We start from the raw sequence: 18,515 nt of genomic DNA on the forward strand, positions 1-18,515 counted from the left end.
ACGAAAGTCACGTTGGAGACCTTATCAACAGAATGCCAAAAGATAGTAAATTTAAAAGTCGATACAATGCTCATAGAATACAATGCACAGGTAAATCGTTTACGTGCCAATAACCATTAAAATGAAAAACAATTCAAAAATAATAACAAGTCAAAAGAATCTTCAAGTTTACCCAAAACTTTGGTTTTGTGGTGAATTTCATTACTCGCAGTACTGTCCATTCAAAAATCACAAATGCGACAGATGCAAATTTGTCGGGAACACAGAAGGATATTGTAAATACCGAAAAACTCAAAATGAAAATCAAAAATACCATAAAATTGATAAGGGCCGTCAATTCTATTCAAAATGTATCTTTACTACAAATAAAGTCAATATGATTAAACGCAAATAAATATTAGTCAGAATTAATAACACACCAATAAATTTGCAACTTGACACATCAGATATAACAATAATTTCTCAAGAAAATTTCAAAAAAATAAAAGCCGATACCGTTAGTGAATGAGAACATACAGCACACAGCGCAACAGATGAGTTACCATTGTCAGCAAAATTTAAATGCAACGTGGAATTTCGAAATCAACAGCAAAGTTTAACTTGTTTTGTTACTCCTATACATAATCTCAACGTAATGTGTTTAGATTGGATACACGAATTTAACTTATGTAATATGCCAATAAATTCTATTTGTAATAACATTCGTCAGAATCAGGATAGTATTCAATTGTGTTCAAGATACTTACCTTAAACTTTTTTTTCAGATATGTTCGATGGTCCTAACAACTGCCTCGAATCACATCAATACCCATTACCATTACCAGAATATTTATTCTTAAATTTGGCAAATTCAAAAATATTTAGCCATATAGATTTATCGGATGCATTCTTACAAATCGAAGTTGATGACGCATCGAAACAGCTACTAATAATAAATACACACATCGGTCTATTTCAGTACAACAGAATAGTTTTTGGAATAAAAACATTTCCAGCAATTTTTCAACAAATTATGGACCAAATTTTAGCAGGACTAAATTACACTGCATCATATATTGATGACATATTTGTTTCCGGTAAAACAGCATCTGAACGTACAGACAATTTATATGCAGTTCTTACAAGGCTACGTGATTATGGGTTTAAATTGAAACACGAAAAATGTAATTTCTTCAAAACTTAAATTAAGTATTTAGGGTACATCATCAATCAAGAAGAGTTAAAACCGGATCCAGAACGTATTGCCGCTATCAAGCAAATGCCAGAGCCATCAAATATTACAGAATTACGTTATTTTCTTGGCGCAACAAATTTTTATGGGAAATTTACTTAAGTAAAATGGAAATGGGACCGGATACTTCAAAACGTTTCCATCAAGACGTTTCCATTGTTTTAAATCTATAATGTCATCAAATTTATTATTATGCCATTATGATCCAAATCAGAAGTTAATTGTAGCTACCGACGCATCAAAGTATGGGTTAGGCGCATGCATTATGCAAGAATATTCAGATGGATCCATTAAACCTATTTGCCATGCTTCACGATCTTTCACTCCGACTGAACAAAAATATAGCCAGATAGAAAAAAAAGGACTTGCGCTCATATTTGCAGTTACCAAATTTCATAAAATGTTGTATGGAAGAATATTTATATTACATACCGACCATAAGCCTTTACTAACTATTTTCGGTAGAAAAATAGGCATTGCTATACATCAAGCTAATCGTCTTCAAAGAGGGGCAATTCAGCTTTTAGCATACGATTTTGAAATAAGATTAATTTCAACAAACAGTTTCGCAGATATATTATCTCGACTTATAAATAACAACGAAAATATTTCTGAAAAATACGTTTAGCATCAGTTAAATTAGAAAGAAATGTCAATTCAATTATAAGTAACTCTGTAAATACTTTACCATTAACACATAAAATGATCACAAATGTAACAGCAAGATATCCAATTCTAAAACAATAAATATATTATATTACAAATGGTTGGCCTAACAAAACAATCAATAATAGAGAATTACAAGCATTTTCACTCAGAAAAAATGAGTTATAATTAATAAATGAATGTGTTGTGTACGGTGAATGTATTGTTATTTCACAAGTCTACAAAAAACGTGTACTTAAACAATTACATCGTGATCATCAAGGTATTGAGCATACCAAGGCATTAGCACGGAGTTTTGTATATTGGCCAAACATTTATGCCGATATAGAAATATTTATTCAAAATTGCAATCAATGTGCAAATGCAGCAAAGATGCCTTCGAAAACATTACTTCATTCTTGGCCCACACCAAACGAACAGTGGGATCGGTCCTGCATATAGACTATGCACTAAACTCACCAGAGAAACGATCTCTGAGTATAAATTTAGATTTGCTGCAGCCAAACAAGCTACACAATGCAAAGTTAAGTCCAAATAAATTCAAAATGGAAAAGCAATTAGTAGTGCCAAAAATGTAACTATCCGTTACTTTGTATTCGTTACTCAAGAAATACCTGAGTAACGAATACAAACTTTTTATTGTATTCGTTACTTTTACTCATTTTACCAATGAGTAATATTTATTATAACTACTCTTTCAAGTACTTAGTAAAGATTACTTTTAAGCAATTGTTTTTGCGATATAATAATAACTACTTTATTTTCAACAAAATTTTTCTTCGCTATCAAATTTATTAAAAATGTTTAAAAATATTAATATAAAAAAGTGAAATTTGGATTCATTTGAACCAGTTGGACGTGAAAAGCTAAATGCAAAATATGCGGATCAAACAATTCAATAAAATAATAATTCTAATTTATTAAATCTATAATTTATTATAATAAATATATATGCTTTTAAAAATTTCTTTTATTGCCGAAAAAAAGCATTTAAACTTCAGTAACGACTGCACAGTAACGAAAGCGCAGTAACGAAAACGCAGTAACGAAAGCGCAGTAACGAATACTGAGTAACGAATACATACTCGATAAGTAACGGGTAGTTACAAATACGCAAAAGTAACGAAGTTTGGCACCACTAAAAGCAATTTAACAAAAGGCACGGTGCCAAGGATATAACATACTTTCCATTAGATAAAATTTACGCCAGTATTCCAAATGAAGTTATCCATTTCAAATGGATGCGTGGGGAAGTCATTAAAAAAAAAGGAAAAGTAATGTACAATGTTACTCTGAACAATGGAAAATTCGAATTCATTGTAATCAATTACGAAAGCGCTACCACGACCAACATAATAACCTCAGATTTTAAGAAGCTGCACTAGATGTGTATGACTTACAAGAGCACTCAACAGTCAGACACTGCCTAATATTCCGCCACTATCGGCATCGCCAGCCGATTTACCCAAAATGCCTACAACAATTACAACACCTACATCACCTGTTCTTCGCAGAACAACACGTAATCGCAAAGCAGTAACTTTGTTTCAACCACAGTAAAACATTTCGAAAAGAAAAGGTGTTACGATATAAAATCAATGATCATAACGAGATGGCATCACTAATGTGATCAGCTGTCTTATGCGACAAAATAGTAAAAAATGCGCGTGCACATTTTTAACAAAAATATAGATTTAAATAATTATAATTGTGAACGTATAATTCCAACAAGAAAATAAAATATTCTGAACAAAGAAATATAACAATTTGAATATTTAAAATAACTGTATCTGATAATAAATTTAAATATACTGTAAACAAAAATTTACTGTAACCGAATTACCTTCTATATGTCACTTGTGTCAGAATGCTGACGTTGTGATTTTGACCTCGCCGCAAGTTATATTGTATAAAATTGGTTGTTTTCAGTGTATGCGAATTCGAAGTGCAAAGTCACTAGTAAATTTTGATTTACAAAGTACAGATCATAAAAATAAGTGTAGGGATCTTATTGCGGAATCTTGTTTGATGCAATAAATTCTTAACATATGGATATATTATTTTATTAATGCGTGTATTATTTTATATTTCATTTCGGTTTCTTGTTTCTGTTTTGTTTTTATTTTGTAATATAAATATGTTTATATTTATTTTAATTTTATTATTTAAAATCAGTATATGTTTAAATTATATACTAGTTTAATTAATACCTAAATCCGATTGTATTTCTAATCTTCAACATGTGCTCAAATAAAATATGTAGTACTAAAAAATGCAAACGATATCTAATTAAACAAGCTTATTTTAAAATATTGTATATGTGTAAAAGAATAAATAATTCACACGTAACTACTAAATTAAAACTAATTGTGCCTATTTACACTATGGGCTTATTTATACTATCATGAACGTAAAATGAACTTGACGACAACACGAACTGTCAGTTCAGTTTACACTGTCATGAACTCTCATGAGCGTGAAATTTGTTTTGTTTTGTGTAAACGTATGAAATGTAGTAGTTGTGTGTAGCAGAGCACAGAAATTAAGAGTATTTATGGTAGTGTAAATAGGCCCATTGACTTCTGAACAACATATACATATTTCATTTTATTAAAATAATTTCAAATTTTATTTAATGAAATGTCAAATGTGAACGTCATTTAGATAATAAAAAACGTAAGCGTTGAAAAGAATAGTAAATCAAGAAAATGAAAGCAGATTATTTAAAATATATTTGATAAAAATGTAACAGGAATCATTTAAATAATTTTTATTAATTCTGTTAGCAATTGCCATAAATTGTCAACATTTTTTTCTGTGTTGCAAAAAAAATTTTTTTAATAAACAAGGTTTGTAAAGCCACTCTGCTGACACATATATATGTTTTAAAAACATGTCTTTATATATTCAATATATTCGAACGTTAATAAAGATAAGAACAAAAATATAACTCAAGTATTAAAACTACTTTTGTATTTTATATAAAAATGTGGATGTAATATTTTAAAAAAATACTTGCTTTAAAAACAATTTTTTTGATAACGTATACCGGAAACTACCGTCTAATTATTTTTAATATTTGATTCTTGTATATATTTATGTTTTTTACATTCATAAAATTTGTATGTATAAATTAAAATGTATAAAAACAATTGAGAAATTACCTTAATCAAGTATCGTGACAAAATAAAATAATTTATAAAAACACTTAAGTTTTATACTTTTCTTAAATTTTTTATATTTTAAAACAGCAAAATTGATGACTAAAATCGGCACTTATTTTATGAGTAATATGAAATGAAACATCCTTTAATAGAGATACTGCATCTTGTCATAATTTATGTTCTTCTTTCAATAATTTTATAAGTTTTTTTTATGTTTATATTCCTAATATAATAATATACGCTACTTAACCCCGCCCTAACAATCCTCAAGTCCACTTCTGGACTCTCAGGAAGATATGCTGATTTAAGGTCCGTCGTCAACTAAAAGACAAATAAATGATATGATTTTTTTAGCCTAGTTAAAGCCTAGTGTGTGGTAGAGATAAGCCCCCCAGCCATTATAGAGTAAAAGTGCGTAATAGCACTAACTCAAGAAGAAGAAGAAGATATTAACAAATATATAAAATAAAAGCATATATACTAAAACAATAATCTTTTTTGAATAAGTTGAAATTTTCAATTTTTTTTGAATATGTAAACTAATACTCAACAAACTGTATTTATTGAATATAAGATTTAAGGAATCTTGCTGGGTAGGACAATTTTGCACAATTCAGATATTTTATTGCATATAATTGTATGTTTTACAAAATGTATCATATATTATCCTAACTTACTACAAACAACAATATGTAATTAAAAATAATGATTATATATTAAAAGCGAAATTATTTATACAGGGCATAAATGTTCCTGTAACCGGTACATGCACAATTCTTACTCTGTGTTCTGCCGGGCCATCTTGCTTATATGTTGTACTTAACGAAATTGGAGGAATAACACTCATACAGTTCCATTGCTCAGGATCTTGGCCTACATGTATAGCCTTCGTGGCAAACCCCTTAGGTTGAACCCTGTACATAATTCAATAAACACGTACGATCGGAAAGCAGTCCTACACACATACTGAGCAAGTAACTTTAACCATCGAATATATTTCAGTACTTATCACACATCATTGCCAGGTCAAATTATGAGTAAAGTCCATTGTGTGTTTACGCGACGAATACAAGTGCAAGTTTCAAAAAGAAATAAAAAAATAGATAAGAAATTCATTAAAAAAAATTTTTAATGATGAAGGTATCCATACAAGTGCATTTCCTAAAGTATAGAAATGCTAAAATACATATGCTACATAAGTATTATTAGGCACCTGAAAAAAATATTTATATATTAATTCCTTTAATATTATTTCATTATTTATATTCCCATAATATAATATCGCAACATATTTTATTTTATTCCAATAGGGATTCTACTATCTTTATGGATAATAATTTTATTCGAACACTTTCTTTAATTCAATAAGTTTTGTTTAACTTAACGAGCTTTCTTGCATTTTATTTTTAGACAAAAGTCGTCATTAAATTGGTTTGGTCGAAAATGTAATACTGCAGCATTACTGCCACAGTTGTATTGCAGTATAGTTATAAATGCAACTTCCCAGCAGCACCATTATGCCAGCGCTGAAAAAGTAAGCGAGAAGGTAATAGCTCTTCGTTTTTATTATTCTTTGTTTTGTGTTCGACATAGGTAATTTCGGAGTTGAAATTATAAAAGAAAAGAATGAAGAATATAAATGAATGAAGAAGAGAATATGAAAAATTCCTTGAAGTGCGTGAAGATAGCGTCGACGATAAGTCCAAAATGGAATGGAACATTTTTCGCAGCATGAAAAATGCAGTATACCTTAATTAAGGAAAAATTTATTACTTTATTAAATTTAATGCAGCAAAAGGCATTATTAAGTAAAAAATTGAATTAATTTACTATCTACATTCAACTTTTATGTGTAAATGATGTAATTTGTATGAAAAATTAAAAATAAAAATCAGCCCCAAAAGATGGGGTCACTAATTTATTAATAACTTTTAAACTAGAAGTCCCATTTTTTTCTTTTATAGCTCATTCGAAAGAAAGATAAAATTACCTTTCACATAATGCAAAAGTTTGTATAGATTGTTCGATTAACTTAGGAGCAGTGCTGCGATGAAGATAGAGATGTCATTTTCAAATATTATTTAATTAAAACTTTGTTACTTAACCAAAAATTATGAACTAAAAAGCATATAACAATAAGAAATATGTTTGTTTTTCTAAATATAATCGCTTTTTACATAATATAGAAAAAATCTTCTTCAAAATAAGGAAAATAAAATTTTGTAAAAATAGGTCACTTTACAAAATTAATTATATCTTTAAAAGCAGGAATACCATTTTTCTGTAAATTAACTTAATCGAAAGAGAACACTTCAAGCTTTCATTTGATGTAATAATATTGTAACGACACTTTTGGTGACGTTCAAAAATTTTTAGTTTTTGCTGGGGTATCCTCAGCCGTCGTCCAGAGTCGTGACAATATATTTATAATTTTGCCGAGACGTTGGTTTTAGAAGAAAACAGAACGTGATTTATATGTATAAATTATATATATAACTTTATTTATTTCATAAAACTTATGATTAACAAAGTTTAATTAAAATTCATTGGAAACATTTCTAATAATAAATAAAAAAAAAATTATGTTGATGCCAAAATTTCCCACTTCTCCATATACTACTTGTTAAAAGAATCTTAGCAAAACCCGTGTGACTTCTTAAGCCCCTCTTCTGTTGTTAAAAAAATAAACAAAACGTTTCCTCCGTGCTGTAAAAAACTATTTGACCGAATAAGCCAGGTTAAAAAAAAATACATATAAGACAGGAAAGGAATTTTACACTACTTTTGACTCAAAGAACCAGATTTGTGGCACAATGTGCCAGATGACCAATAGGCCAGTGTACTTGTTCCAGGAAAAGTAAAATTTCAAGTTTTGGTAAAATTTACCAGAAGGCCCAATGAGCCAGAGTACTTGCTCTTTCACTTGTCGCAAACCAAGTCCCCTATTATACGAAATGCGCCTCCTTTTATATCGAGCATACCGAAGCTTTTTGGTGTAGCGTACCGGTATTCTTTGCTGTACTTGACTTCGCCGTGAAGTTGAACTTTGTGTTCTACTGTTTTCCACTTCTTTTGCTTCGCCGTGATTTTTAGTACTTTTTTACAACGTGCCGTGTTTTGTGTGTGGTTCTTTTATTATTTAAATAATATATATAATAGTAATTTAATAATAATTAAAACGAGGTATAATATATATTTTGTGATTTTAATATTTTTACCAACTTAAATGTGAAAAGAAAAGAAATATTAAAAGAAATAAAATTGATGTTGGCGTGCTTAGTTTTTTTTGTTGTTTACGCATATAAAAATAAAATTGGACAACCAAAAATGTTAAACTGTTTTGTGTTTTTCGTTTACGCATATAAAACTAAAATTGAACAACCACGAGTGTTAAATTGTTTTGTGTTTTGTTTTATTTATATATAATTGTAAAAAAACAGACATTTGTTTAAAATTTAAACATGTTTCGCCAATAATTGTTCATTGTTGTTGCGTTTATAAGTGTTCCATTCATAAAAGTTTATATCGTATATTTTTAGAATTTGCACATTGCATGTAGCGATGCCCGCGGTCCATTGGCATCGAGGATCACAGGTAATGTCCACGATATTTCAAACAAATATTTTAATTCAATTTTATATTTTCCAGTTAAGTCGCCTTCAGTTATTTTCATGTGAGTTGTTAGATATATTATGTGTAGTGGTGGCGGTTATTTAACACACAGACTGTGTTTTTCTCTTCTTCTTGCTTTATGTAGCACAGAAATTTACTTTGTAAATTTGTGTCGTTACATTTCCCTCCTTCTTCAGAACAGAAATTAAACTAAGACTTTATTTTAATGACACGTTGATGACCCCTCTTCGGCTAATTTGCACTTGATACTTCTTATTTTCCACACACCGTATGAAGTTGAGACGCCTTCCTACTCTTCGTTTTTTACTGGCTTCACGAATAGCCATTTCTATCTCTCTAGGCCAGTTGTTGATGACTTCCTTTTTAGTAGATTCTCTGGGGACATTCCATGACACGTCGGGTTTTTGATTTATTGATTACATGTACTGTACTCTTTAACCGTTTACGTGGAGGCGCGTGTACACTGGGTACATATTGACAGCGCGGGGCACTTCTTTTTAAGTTTTCTAGGCTTTCCCGAAAACGTTTAACCGAATTTTCAAATTTATTCTCCATGTTGTTTGTTATTCCGATATTATGCGACTGGATGTTCCTTGTCCTATTTGCCTTGCTTTATACCACAATTTTTAACGGATCATGAGCTTTTTGTTTAGTTCAATGCAGGTTCGACGTCCGATTCCTAATTGGTTTATCCTGTTATGTATAACTTTATATACCCTACAACCCGAAATTTTGAGTCGTTTATCCCTTATTTTCCCTATGATACATGCTATTACTTGTGCTAATAATATTCCTCTCAAAATGAGGCTCAATTTCTCTTTCTAACCTTTGGACTCTTGAAAATTTTGAAATACTCATCTTGGTTTTTGACCTGATGACGGTCATCCTTTCGTTTAAATGTACCTAGACGTTGTATGAAAATCTCTGGCTTGTTTCCTTTTGTGCTTGGTTTAATGACGTTCAATTTCTCTTGTGGTGACCATGGTTCTTGTTGACTGTCATGCTTGACTTTATCCTTTGCTTGAGCTCCTTGACTTGGTAGTTCCGTATTAAGTTTACTATCTGAAACATTGATATCTAATGGATCTAATGACTTCGTAGGTTGTACTTGACGATTGTCCGATACTTGCGATACTGTAGTAGAATTCCTCTGTGGCGATGTGGTTGATGACGAAGATGATGGTGGACCGGACTGGTGATTATCTCTTGGTAGTGCTTCTCGTTGTGCTTGTTGCTGATTAACAAGGGGTGGTGGCTGCGGCTCAAGTTCCTTTGGTTGTAACGATGATTTACAATTACCTTGCGAATGACACTGTGGCGTTTGCGACGATGATTTAGAATTATCTTGTGAATGACCCTGTGGCGCTTGCGATGATGATGTAAAATTACCTTGTGAATGGCACTGTGGCGTTTGTGACGATGATTCAGAACTCGTAGAAGTTGGTAACAATGGATGTGATGACTTTGGTACTATCATTACACGTTGTGGCACTGCTGGACGTGATGATAAGTCATGCTCTTCGATTTGATGCTTTTGCTCTCGTGGTTGCGTATTTTGATTGTAGTTAACTGGCGACTGTTGTGCATAGGCTTGTTGATAACATACTTCTGGGCTTTCCCTATGAGACGTTGAACTCTGTGGAGGAGTTACGATGCATTTATGAATTGCCTCCTTGTGTGGTTTTTCCTGTAATGGTACTAAGTGTGGTTGTGAATTACTTTGGTGTGGCATGCTTAGCGTTGGTAGTATATTTGTTATTGGCCTACTAATTGCTGTTGCTCGTTTTGCGACTGGTGGAATCGGTTGCTGGTTACTTCTCGGTTGGATATGATGATTCGATTTAATGCTTTGATTTTGGACTATACTTTCTTGCATCAGTTTTGGGTGACTGGATTCTAATTTGACGGGTAAAATGATTGGGTGGTTGTCGTCCCGCCTGGCGTGACAACCCCAAAGCGTTTCCCGATGGCCTCTGATGATTTCTGTATGTTGGGTTTTCCCTGCAGCACTCGATCGTTCGACGGCCTATAGTACCACAAATCCAGCAAAAAAGTCTCCTAGGCTTTGTGCATTCTCGTGCAAAATGATTTCTTTCCCCACATCTATGACAAACATTACGCACGTCCACCTTTTCGATCTGTGTTCTGTTAACGGCAATCGGTGGTGACCAATCAAGAGTGCATTGGCGTTCTCTACTACTTAGTTGTGTAAGTCGTTCGAATTCTTCTGCTAATTTGATTAATTCTCCCAAGGAGCTAAATTCACGTGGTTTGATCTGGAGCTGATACTCTGGTCTACTATTTCGGTAAATCCGACTTAACTGTTGTCCCCTTGTTAACTCAGCATATCGCATCAACTCTTGTAGTGCCAAGGCATAGTCTTGAAAAGACTCAGTCTTCTTCTGGTATCTGTTCCGAATTGTATCTTCTAATTGCTCTAAATAATTAGAAGGCAAGAAAAACTCTCGAACATCCTGAACAAAACTTGACCAGTGTGTCCACTTCCGATTGTTATTCCGGAACCACATTAGAGCTCTTCCTTCCAGTATTTCTGGCATAAGTCTTGGCAGAATGTCTCGGGGAATGTTATAAGTTTCGGAGAGTGTTTCCAAATTTTCCAAAAATGGTAATGGATTTGTTTCACCATTAAAATGTACCTCCCATTTACGCACTTGATTGGCGATTCGCGCTATGTCCTCAAATTTGCTATTCATCATGGTTGGCTCTGAGATGTATATTTTCGGTGTTTCGATTTCGAAGCCTGGAGGTTTGGGTGAGAGACTGCGATCGTATTTAGTTTCCATTTCCATAATTATGTCTAGTAATTTTTCCGTGTTCTCCTCAGTTGCTAGATGATCACGTACACGCTTCCGTAGTTCCTCAACGGTTCCTGATGTACTGACCTTGCTTTCTTCTAGAATTAGAACCAAATCCTCTTTACGCGCTATCGAAATCCATGCCGTCTTGACCATGTTACCTCGTGTACCGTCTAATGAATCGTTGCGTTAAACGTTTGTACACTTATTCGTCCTGTTCCTAGTTCGTTCTTTTCTAAAACAACGTCCCTGCTCGGGCGCCAATTGTAACGACACTTTTGGTGACGTTCAAAAATTTTTAGTTTTTGCTGGGGTATCCTCAGCCGTCGTCCAGAGTCGTGACAATATATTTATAATTTTGCCGAGACGTTGGTTTTAGAAGAAAACAGAACGTGATTTATATGTATAAATTATATATATAACTTTATTTATTTCATAAAACTTATGATTAACAAAGTTTAATTAAAATTCATTGGAAACATTTCTAATAATAAATAAAAAAAAAATTATGTTGATGCCAAAATTTCCCACTTCTCCATATACTACTTGTTAAAAGAATCTTAGCAAAACCCGTGTGACTTCTTAAGCCCCTCTTCTGTTGTTAAAAAAATAAACAAAACGTTTCCTCCGTGCTGTAAAAAACTATTTGACCGAATAAGCCAGGTTAAAAAAAAATACATATAAGACAGGAAAGGAATTTTACACTACTTTTGACTCAAAGAACCAGATTTGTGGCACAATGTGCCAGATGACCAATAGGCCAGTGTACTTGTTCCAGGAAAAGTAAAATTTCAAGTTTTGGTAAAATTTACCAGAAGGCCCAATGAGCCAGAGTACTTGCTCTTTCACTTGTCGCAAACCAAGTCCCCTATTATACGAAATGCGCCTCCTTTTATATCGAGCATACCGAAGCTTTTTGGTGTAGCGTACCGGTATTCTTTGCTGTACTTGACTTCGCCGTGAAGTTGAACTTTGTGTTCTACTGTTTTCCACTTCTTTTGCTTCGCCGTGATTTTTAGTACTTTTTTACAACGTGCCGTGTTTTGTGTGTGGTTCTTTTATTATTTAAATAATATATATAATAGTAATTTAATAATAATTAAAACGAGGTATAATATATATTTTGTGATTTTAATATTTTTACCAACTTAAATGTGAAAAGAAAAGAAATATTAAAAGAAATAAAATTGATGTTGGCGTGCTTAGTTTTTTTTGTTGTTTACGCATATAAAAATAAAATTGGACAGCCAAAAGTGTTAAACTGTTTTGTGTTTTTCGTTTACGCATATAAAACTAAAATTGAACAACCACGAGTGTTAAATTGTTTTGTGTTTTGTTTTATTTATATATAATTGTAAAAAAATAGACATTTGTTTAAAATTTAAACATGTTTCGCCAATAATTGTTCATTGTTGTTGCGTTTATAAGTGTTCCATTCATAAAAGTTTATATCGTATATTTTTAGAATTTGCACATTGCATGTAGCGATGCCCGCGGTCCATTGGCATCGAGGATCACAGGTAATGTCCACGATATTTCAAACAAATATTTTAATTCAATTTTATATTTTCCAGTTAAGTCGCCTTCAGTTATTTTCATGTGAGTTGTTAGATATATTATGTGTAGTGGTGGCGGTTATTTAACACACAGACTGTGTTTTTCTCTTCTTCTTGCTTTATGTAGCACAGAAATTTACTTTGTAAATTTGTGTCGTTACATTTCCCTCCTTCTTCAGAACAGAAATTAAACTAAGACTTTATTTTAATGACACGTTGATGACCCCTCTTCGGCTAATTTGCACTTGATACTTCTTATTTTCCACACACCGTATGAAGTTGAGACGCCTTCCTACTCTTCGTTTTTTACTGGCTTCACGAATAGCCATTTCTATCTCTCTAGGCCAGTTGTTGATGACTTCCTTTTTAGTAGATTCTCTGGGGACATTCCATGACACGTCGGGTTTTTGATTTATTGATTACATGTACTGTACTCTTTAACCGTTTACGTGGAGGCGCGTGTACACTGGGTACATATTGACAGCGCGGGGCACTTCTTTTTAAGTTTTCTAGGCTTTCCCGAAAACGTTTAACCGAATTTTCAAATTTATTCTCCATGTTGTTTGTTATTCCGATATTATGCGACTGGATGTTCCTTGTCCTATTTGCCTTGCTTTATACCACAATTTTTAACGGATCATGAGCTTTTTGTTTAGTTCAATGCAGGTTCGACGTCCGATTCCTAATTGGTTTATCCTGTTATGTATAACTTTATATACCCTACAACCCGAAATTTTGAGTCGTTTATCCCTTATTTTCCCTATGATACATGCTATTACTTGTGCTAATAATATTCCTCTCAAAATGAGGCTCAATTTCTCTTTCTAACCTTTGGACTCTTGAAAATTTTGAAATACTCATCTTGGTTTTTGACCTGATGACGGTCATCCTTTCGTTTAAATGTACCTAGACGTTGTATGAAAATCTCTGGCTTGTTTCCTTTTGTGCTTGGTTTAATGACGTTCAATTTCTCTTGTGGTGACCATGGTTCTTGTTGACTGTCATGCTTGACTTTATCCTTTGCTTGAGCTCCTTGACTTGGTAGTTCCGTATTAAGTTTACTATCTGAAACATTGATATCTAATGGATCTAATGACTTCGTAGGTTGTACTTGACGATTGTCCGATACTTGCGATACTGTAGTAGAATTCCTCTGTGGCGATGTGGTTGATGACGAAGATGATGGTGGACCGGACTGGTGATTATCTCTTGGTAGTGCTTCTCGTTGTGCTTGTTGCTGATTAACAAGGGGTGGTGGCTGCGGCTCAAGTTCCTTTGGTTGTAACGATGATTTACAATTACCTTGCGAATGACACTGTGGCGTTTGCGACGATGATTTAGAATTATCTTGTGAATGACCCTGTGGCGCTTGCGATGATGATGTAAAATTACCTTGTGAATGGCACTGTGGCGTTTGTGACGATGATTCAGAACTCGTAGAAGTTGGTAACAATGGATGTGATGACTTTGGTACTATCATTACACGTTGTGGCACTGCTGGACGTGATGATAAGTCATGCTCTTCGATTTGATGCTTTTGCTCTCGTGGTTGCGTATTTTGATTGTAGTTAACTGGCGACTGTTGTGCATAGGCTTGTTGATAACATACTTCTGGGCTTTCCCTATGAGACGTTGAACTCTGTGGAGGAGTTACGATGCATTTATGAATTGCCTCCTTGTGTGGTTTTTCCTGTAATGGTACTAAGTGTGGTTGTGAATTACTTTGGTGTGGCATGCTTAGCGTTGGTAGTATATTTGTTATTGGCCTACTAATTGCTGTTGCTCGTTTTGCGACTGGTGGAATCGGTTGCTGGTTACTTCTCGGTTGGATATGATGATTCGATTTAATGCTTTGATTTTGGACTATACTTTCTTGCATCAGTTTTGGGTGACTGGATTCTAATTTGACGGGTAAAATGATTGGGTGGTTGTCGTCCCGCCTGGCGTGACAACCCCAAAGCGTTTCCCGATGGCCTCTGATGATTTCTGTATGTTGGGTTTTCCCTGCAGCACTCGATCGTTCGACGGCCTATAGTACCACAAATCCAGCAAAAAAGTCTCCTAGGCTTTGTGCATTCTCGTGCAAAATGATTTCTTTCCCCACATCTATGACAAACATTACGCACGTCCACCTTTTCGATCTGTGTTCTGTTAACGGCAATCGGTGGTGACCAATCAAGAGTGCATTGGCGTTCTCTACTACTTAGTTGTGTAAGTCGTTCGAATTCTTCTGCTAATTTGATTAATTCTCCCAAGGAGCTAAATTCACGTGGTTTGATCTGGAGCTGATACTCTGGTCTACTATTTCGGTAAATCCGACTTAACTGTTGTCCCCTTGTTAACTCAGCATATCGCATCAACTCTTGTAGTGCCAAGGCATAGTCTTGAAAAGACTCAGTCTTCTTCTGGTATCTGTTCCGAATTGTATCTTCTAATTGCTCTAAATAATTAGAAGGCAAGAAAAACTCTCGAACATCCTGAACAAAACTTGACCAGTGTGTCCACTTCCGATTGTTATTCCGGAACCACATTAGAGCTCTTCCTTCCAGTATTTCTGGCATAAGTCTTGGCAGAATGTCTCGGGGAATGTTATAAGTTTCGGAGAGTGTTTCCAAATTTTCCAAAAATGGTAATGGATTTGTTTCACCATTAAAATGTACCTCCCATTTACGCACTTGATTGGCGATTCGCGCTATGTCCTCAAATTTGCTATTCATCATGGTTGGCTCTGAGATGTATATTTTCGGTGTTTCGATTTCGAAGCCTGGAGGTTTGGGTGAGAGACTGCGATCGTATTTAGTTTCCATTTCCATAATTATGTCTAGTAATTTTTCCGTGTTCTCCTCAGTTGCTAGATGATCACGTACACGCTTCCGTAGTTCCTCAACGGTTCCTGATGTACTGACCTTGCTTTCTTCTAGAATTAGAACCAAATCCTCTTTACGCGCTATCGAAATCCATGCCGTCTTGACCATGTTACCTCGTGTACCGTCTAATGAATCGTTGCGTTAAACGTTTGTACACTTATTCGTCCTGTTCCTAGTTCGTTCTTTTCTAAAACAACGTCCCTGCTCGGGCGCCAATTGTAACGACACTTTTGGTGACGTTCAAAAATTTTTAGTTTTTGCTGGGGTATCCTCAGCCGTCGTCCAGAGTCGTGACAATATATTTATAATTTTGCCGAGACGTTGGTTTTAGAAGAAAACAGAACGTGATTTATATGTATAAATTACGTATATAACTTTATTATTTCATAAACTTATGATTAACAAAGTTTAATTAAAATTCATTGGAAACATTTCTAATAATAAATAAAAAAAAATTATGTTGATGCCAAAATTTCCCACTTCTCCATATACTCCTTGTTAAAAGAATCTTAGCAAAACCCGTGTGACTTCTTAAGCCCCTCTTCTGTTGTTAAAAAAAAATAAACAAAACGTTTCCTCCGTGCTGTAAAAAACTATTTGACCGAATAAGCCAGGTTAAAAAAAAATACATATAAGACAGGAAAGGAATTTTACACTACTTTTGACTCAAAAAACCAGATTTGTGGCACAATGTGCCAGATGACCAATAGGCCAGTGTACTTGTTCCAGGAAAAGTAAAATTTCAAGTTTTGGTAAAATTTACCAGAAGGCCCAATGAGCCAGAGTACTTGCTCTTTCACTTGTCGCAAACCAAGTCCCCTATTATACGAAATGCGCCTCCTTTTATATCGAGCATACCGAAGCTTTTTGGTGTAGCGTACCGGTATTCTTTGCTGTACTTGACTTCGCCGTGAAGTTGAACTTTGTGTTCTACTGTTTTCCACTTCTTTTGCTTCGCCGTGATTTTTAGTACTTTTTTACAACGTGCCGTGTTTTGTGTGTGGTTCTTTTATTATTTAAATAATATATATAATAGTAATTTAATAATAATTAAAACGAGGTATAATATATATTTTGTGATTTTAATATTTTTACCAACTTAAATGTGAAAAGAAAAGAAATATTAAAAGAAATAAAATTGATGTTGGCGTGCTTAGTTTTTTTTGTTGTTTACGCATATAAAAATAAAATTGGACAGCCAAAAGTGTTAAACTGTTTTGTGTTTTTCGTTTACGCATATAAAACTAAAATTGAACAACCACGAGTGTTAAATTGTTTTGTGTTTTGTTTTATTTATATATAATTGTAAAAAAACAGACATTTGTTTAAAATTTAAACATGTTTCGCCAATAATTGTTCATTGTTGTTGCGTTTATAAGTGTTCCATTCATAAAAGTTTATATCGTATATTTTTAGAATTTGCACATTGCATGTAGCGATGCCCGCGGTCCATTGGCATCGAGGATCACAGGTAATGTCCACGATATTTCAAACAAATATTTTAATTCAATTTTATATTTTCCAGTTAAGTCGCCTTCAGTTATTTTCATGTGAGTTGTTAGATATATTATGTGTAGTGGTGGCGGTTATTTAACACACAGACTGTGTTTTTCTCTTCTTCTTGCTTTATGTAGCACAGAAATTTACTTTGTAAATTTGTGTCGTTACAATATTTATAGATTGGTCGATTAACTTAAAAGTTATTGAGTGTCAAAGTTCAGAAATTAATTTTCCTTTAAAAACGACATTTTTCTTATAAAAAGCATATCCCAGAAGTCAGAAAACAGTTTATATATAAATAACTTTCAATACAATACTCTAATAAGCACAATTATTTGAAAAAAATCGAAATTAGTTTAATTTTATTAATTATTCAAAAATTCTGTACAAAGTTGGTTAATAGATGGCATACCATCTTAAATTAAATTCGCTGAAAAATTAAAATGGCACTGAAAAACATAATGTACAGTTGCAGAGTTATTGGTAAGTCCATAGTACTGCAAAAGAAAAGCTAACGTCGATTTTTATTAAACTTGCTGCATCAAAGATATTATCAAAATAAGAAACTAGAATTTTTTCTAAAACGATTAATATAAAATACTAGGGGTATTCAGGCAACTGATTAGTTGCTTAGTAGTTGATTACAACAAAAATTTGCACACAAAAATGAAACTAAGCAGGGAATCAACTATTTCGGTGATTCTCAGATTAGTACAAATTTGATTAATAGTGCTGCCAGTCCCAAGTGTCGTAATAATAACTTAAAATGAACTTTTGTATAGAAATTTGTTAGCTATCTCTCTCAGCTGTTTGAATTGTGTGTAAACAATTTTCACTGTTAACGTATGTTTCGCTTTTGCTGTTAATGCGAGTGCTGCCAAGGCATTTACACACAACAAACTAATCAGATTACGCATTTTGGGTCGTTCAAGCAACTGATTAACATCAAAATGCTAAATTTTTTTTATATGAAGTTTTTGAATCAACTAAGCAACTAATCAGTTGCCTGAATACCCCTATTATATATCTTATTCGATTAACAAATTATATATAATTAAGGTTAATTTTTTCTTGCCGATAAT

The 18,515-nt window shown here is 33.2% G+C and overlaps 1 protein-coding gene across 1 annotated transcript in view; it reads right to left on the minus strand.

The window, feature by feature from the left end:
• LOC119672308 (cystathionine gamma-lyase) overlaps positions 1-6,123 on the minus strand; it is a 79,042-nt gene extending 72,919 nt beyond the window's left edge. Inside the window, exon 1 of the mRNA XM_038083332.1 lies at positions 5,843-6,123. Within this exon, the coding sequence (XP_037939260.1) occupies positions 5,843-5,983 (141 nt within the window). The 5' untranslated portion in view covers positions 5,984-6,123. The remainder of the gene's footprint in view (positions 1-5,842) is intronic.
• Between the last annotated feature and the right edge of the window lie 12,392 nt (positions 6,124-18,515).

Source organism: Teleopsis dalmanni, chromosome 1 (genome assembly GCF_002237135.1).
Source record: "Teleopsis dalmanni isolate 2A chromosome 1, ASM223713v2, whole genome shotgun sequence".
Taxonomy (NCBI): domain Eukaryota; kingdom Metazoa; phylum Arthropoda; class Insecta; order Diptera; family Diopsidae; genus Teleopsis; species Teleopsis dalmanni.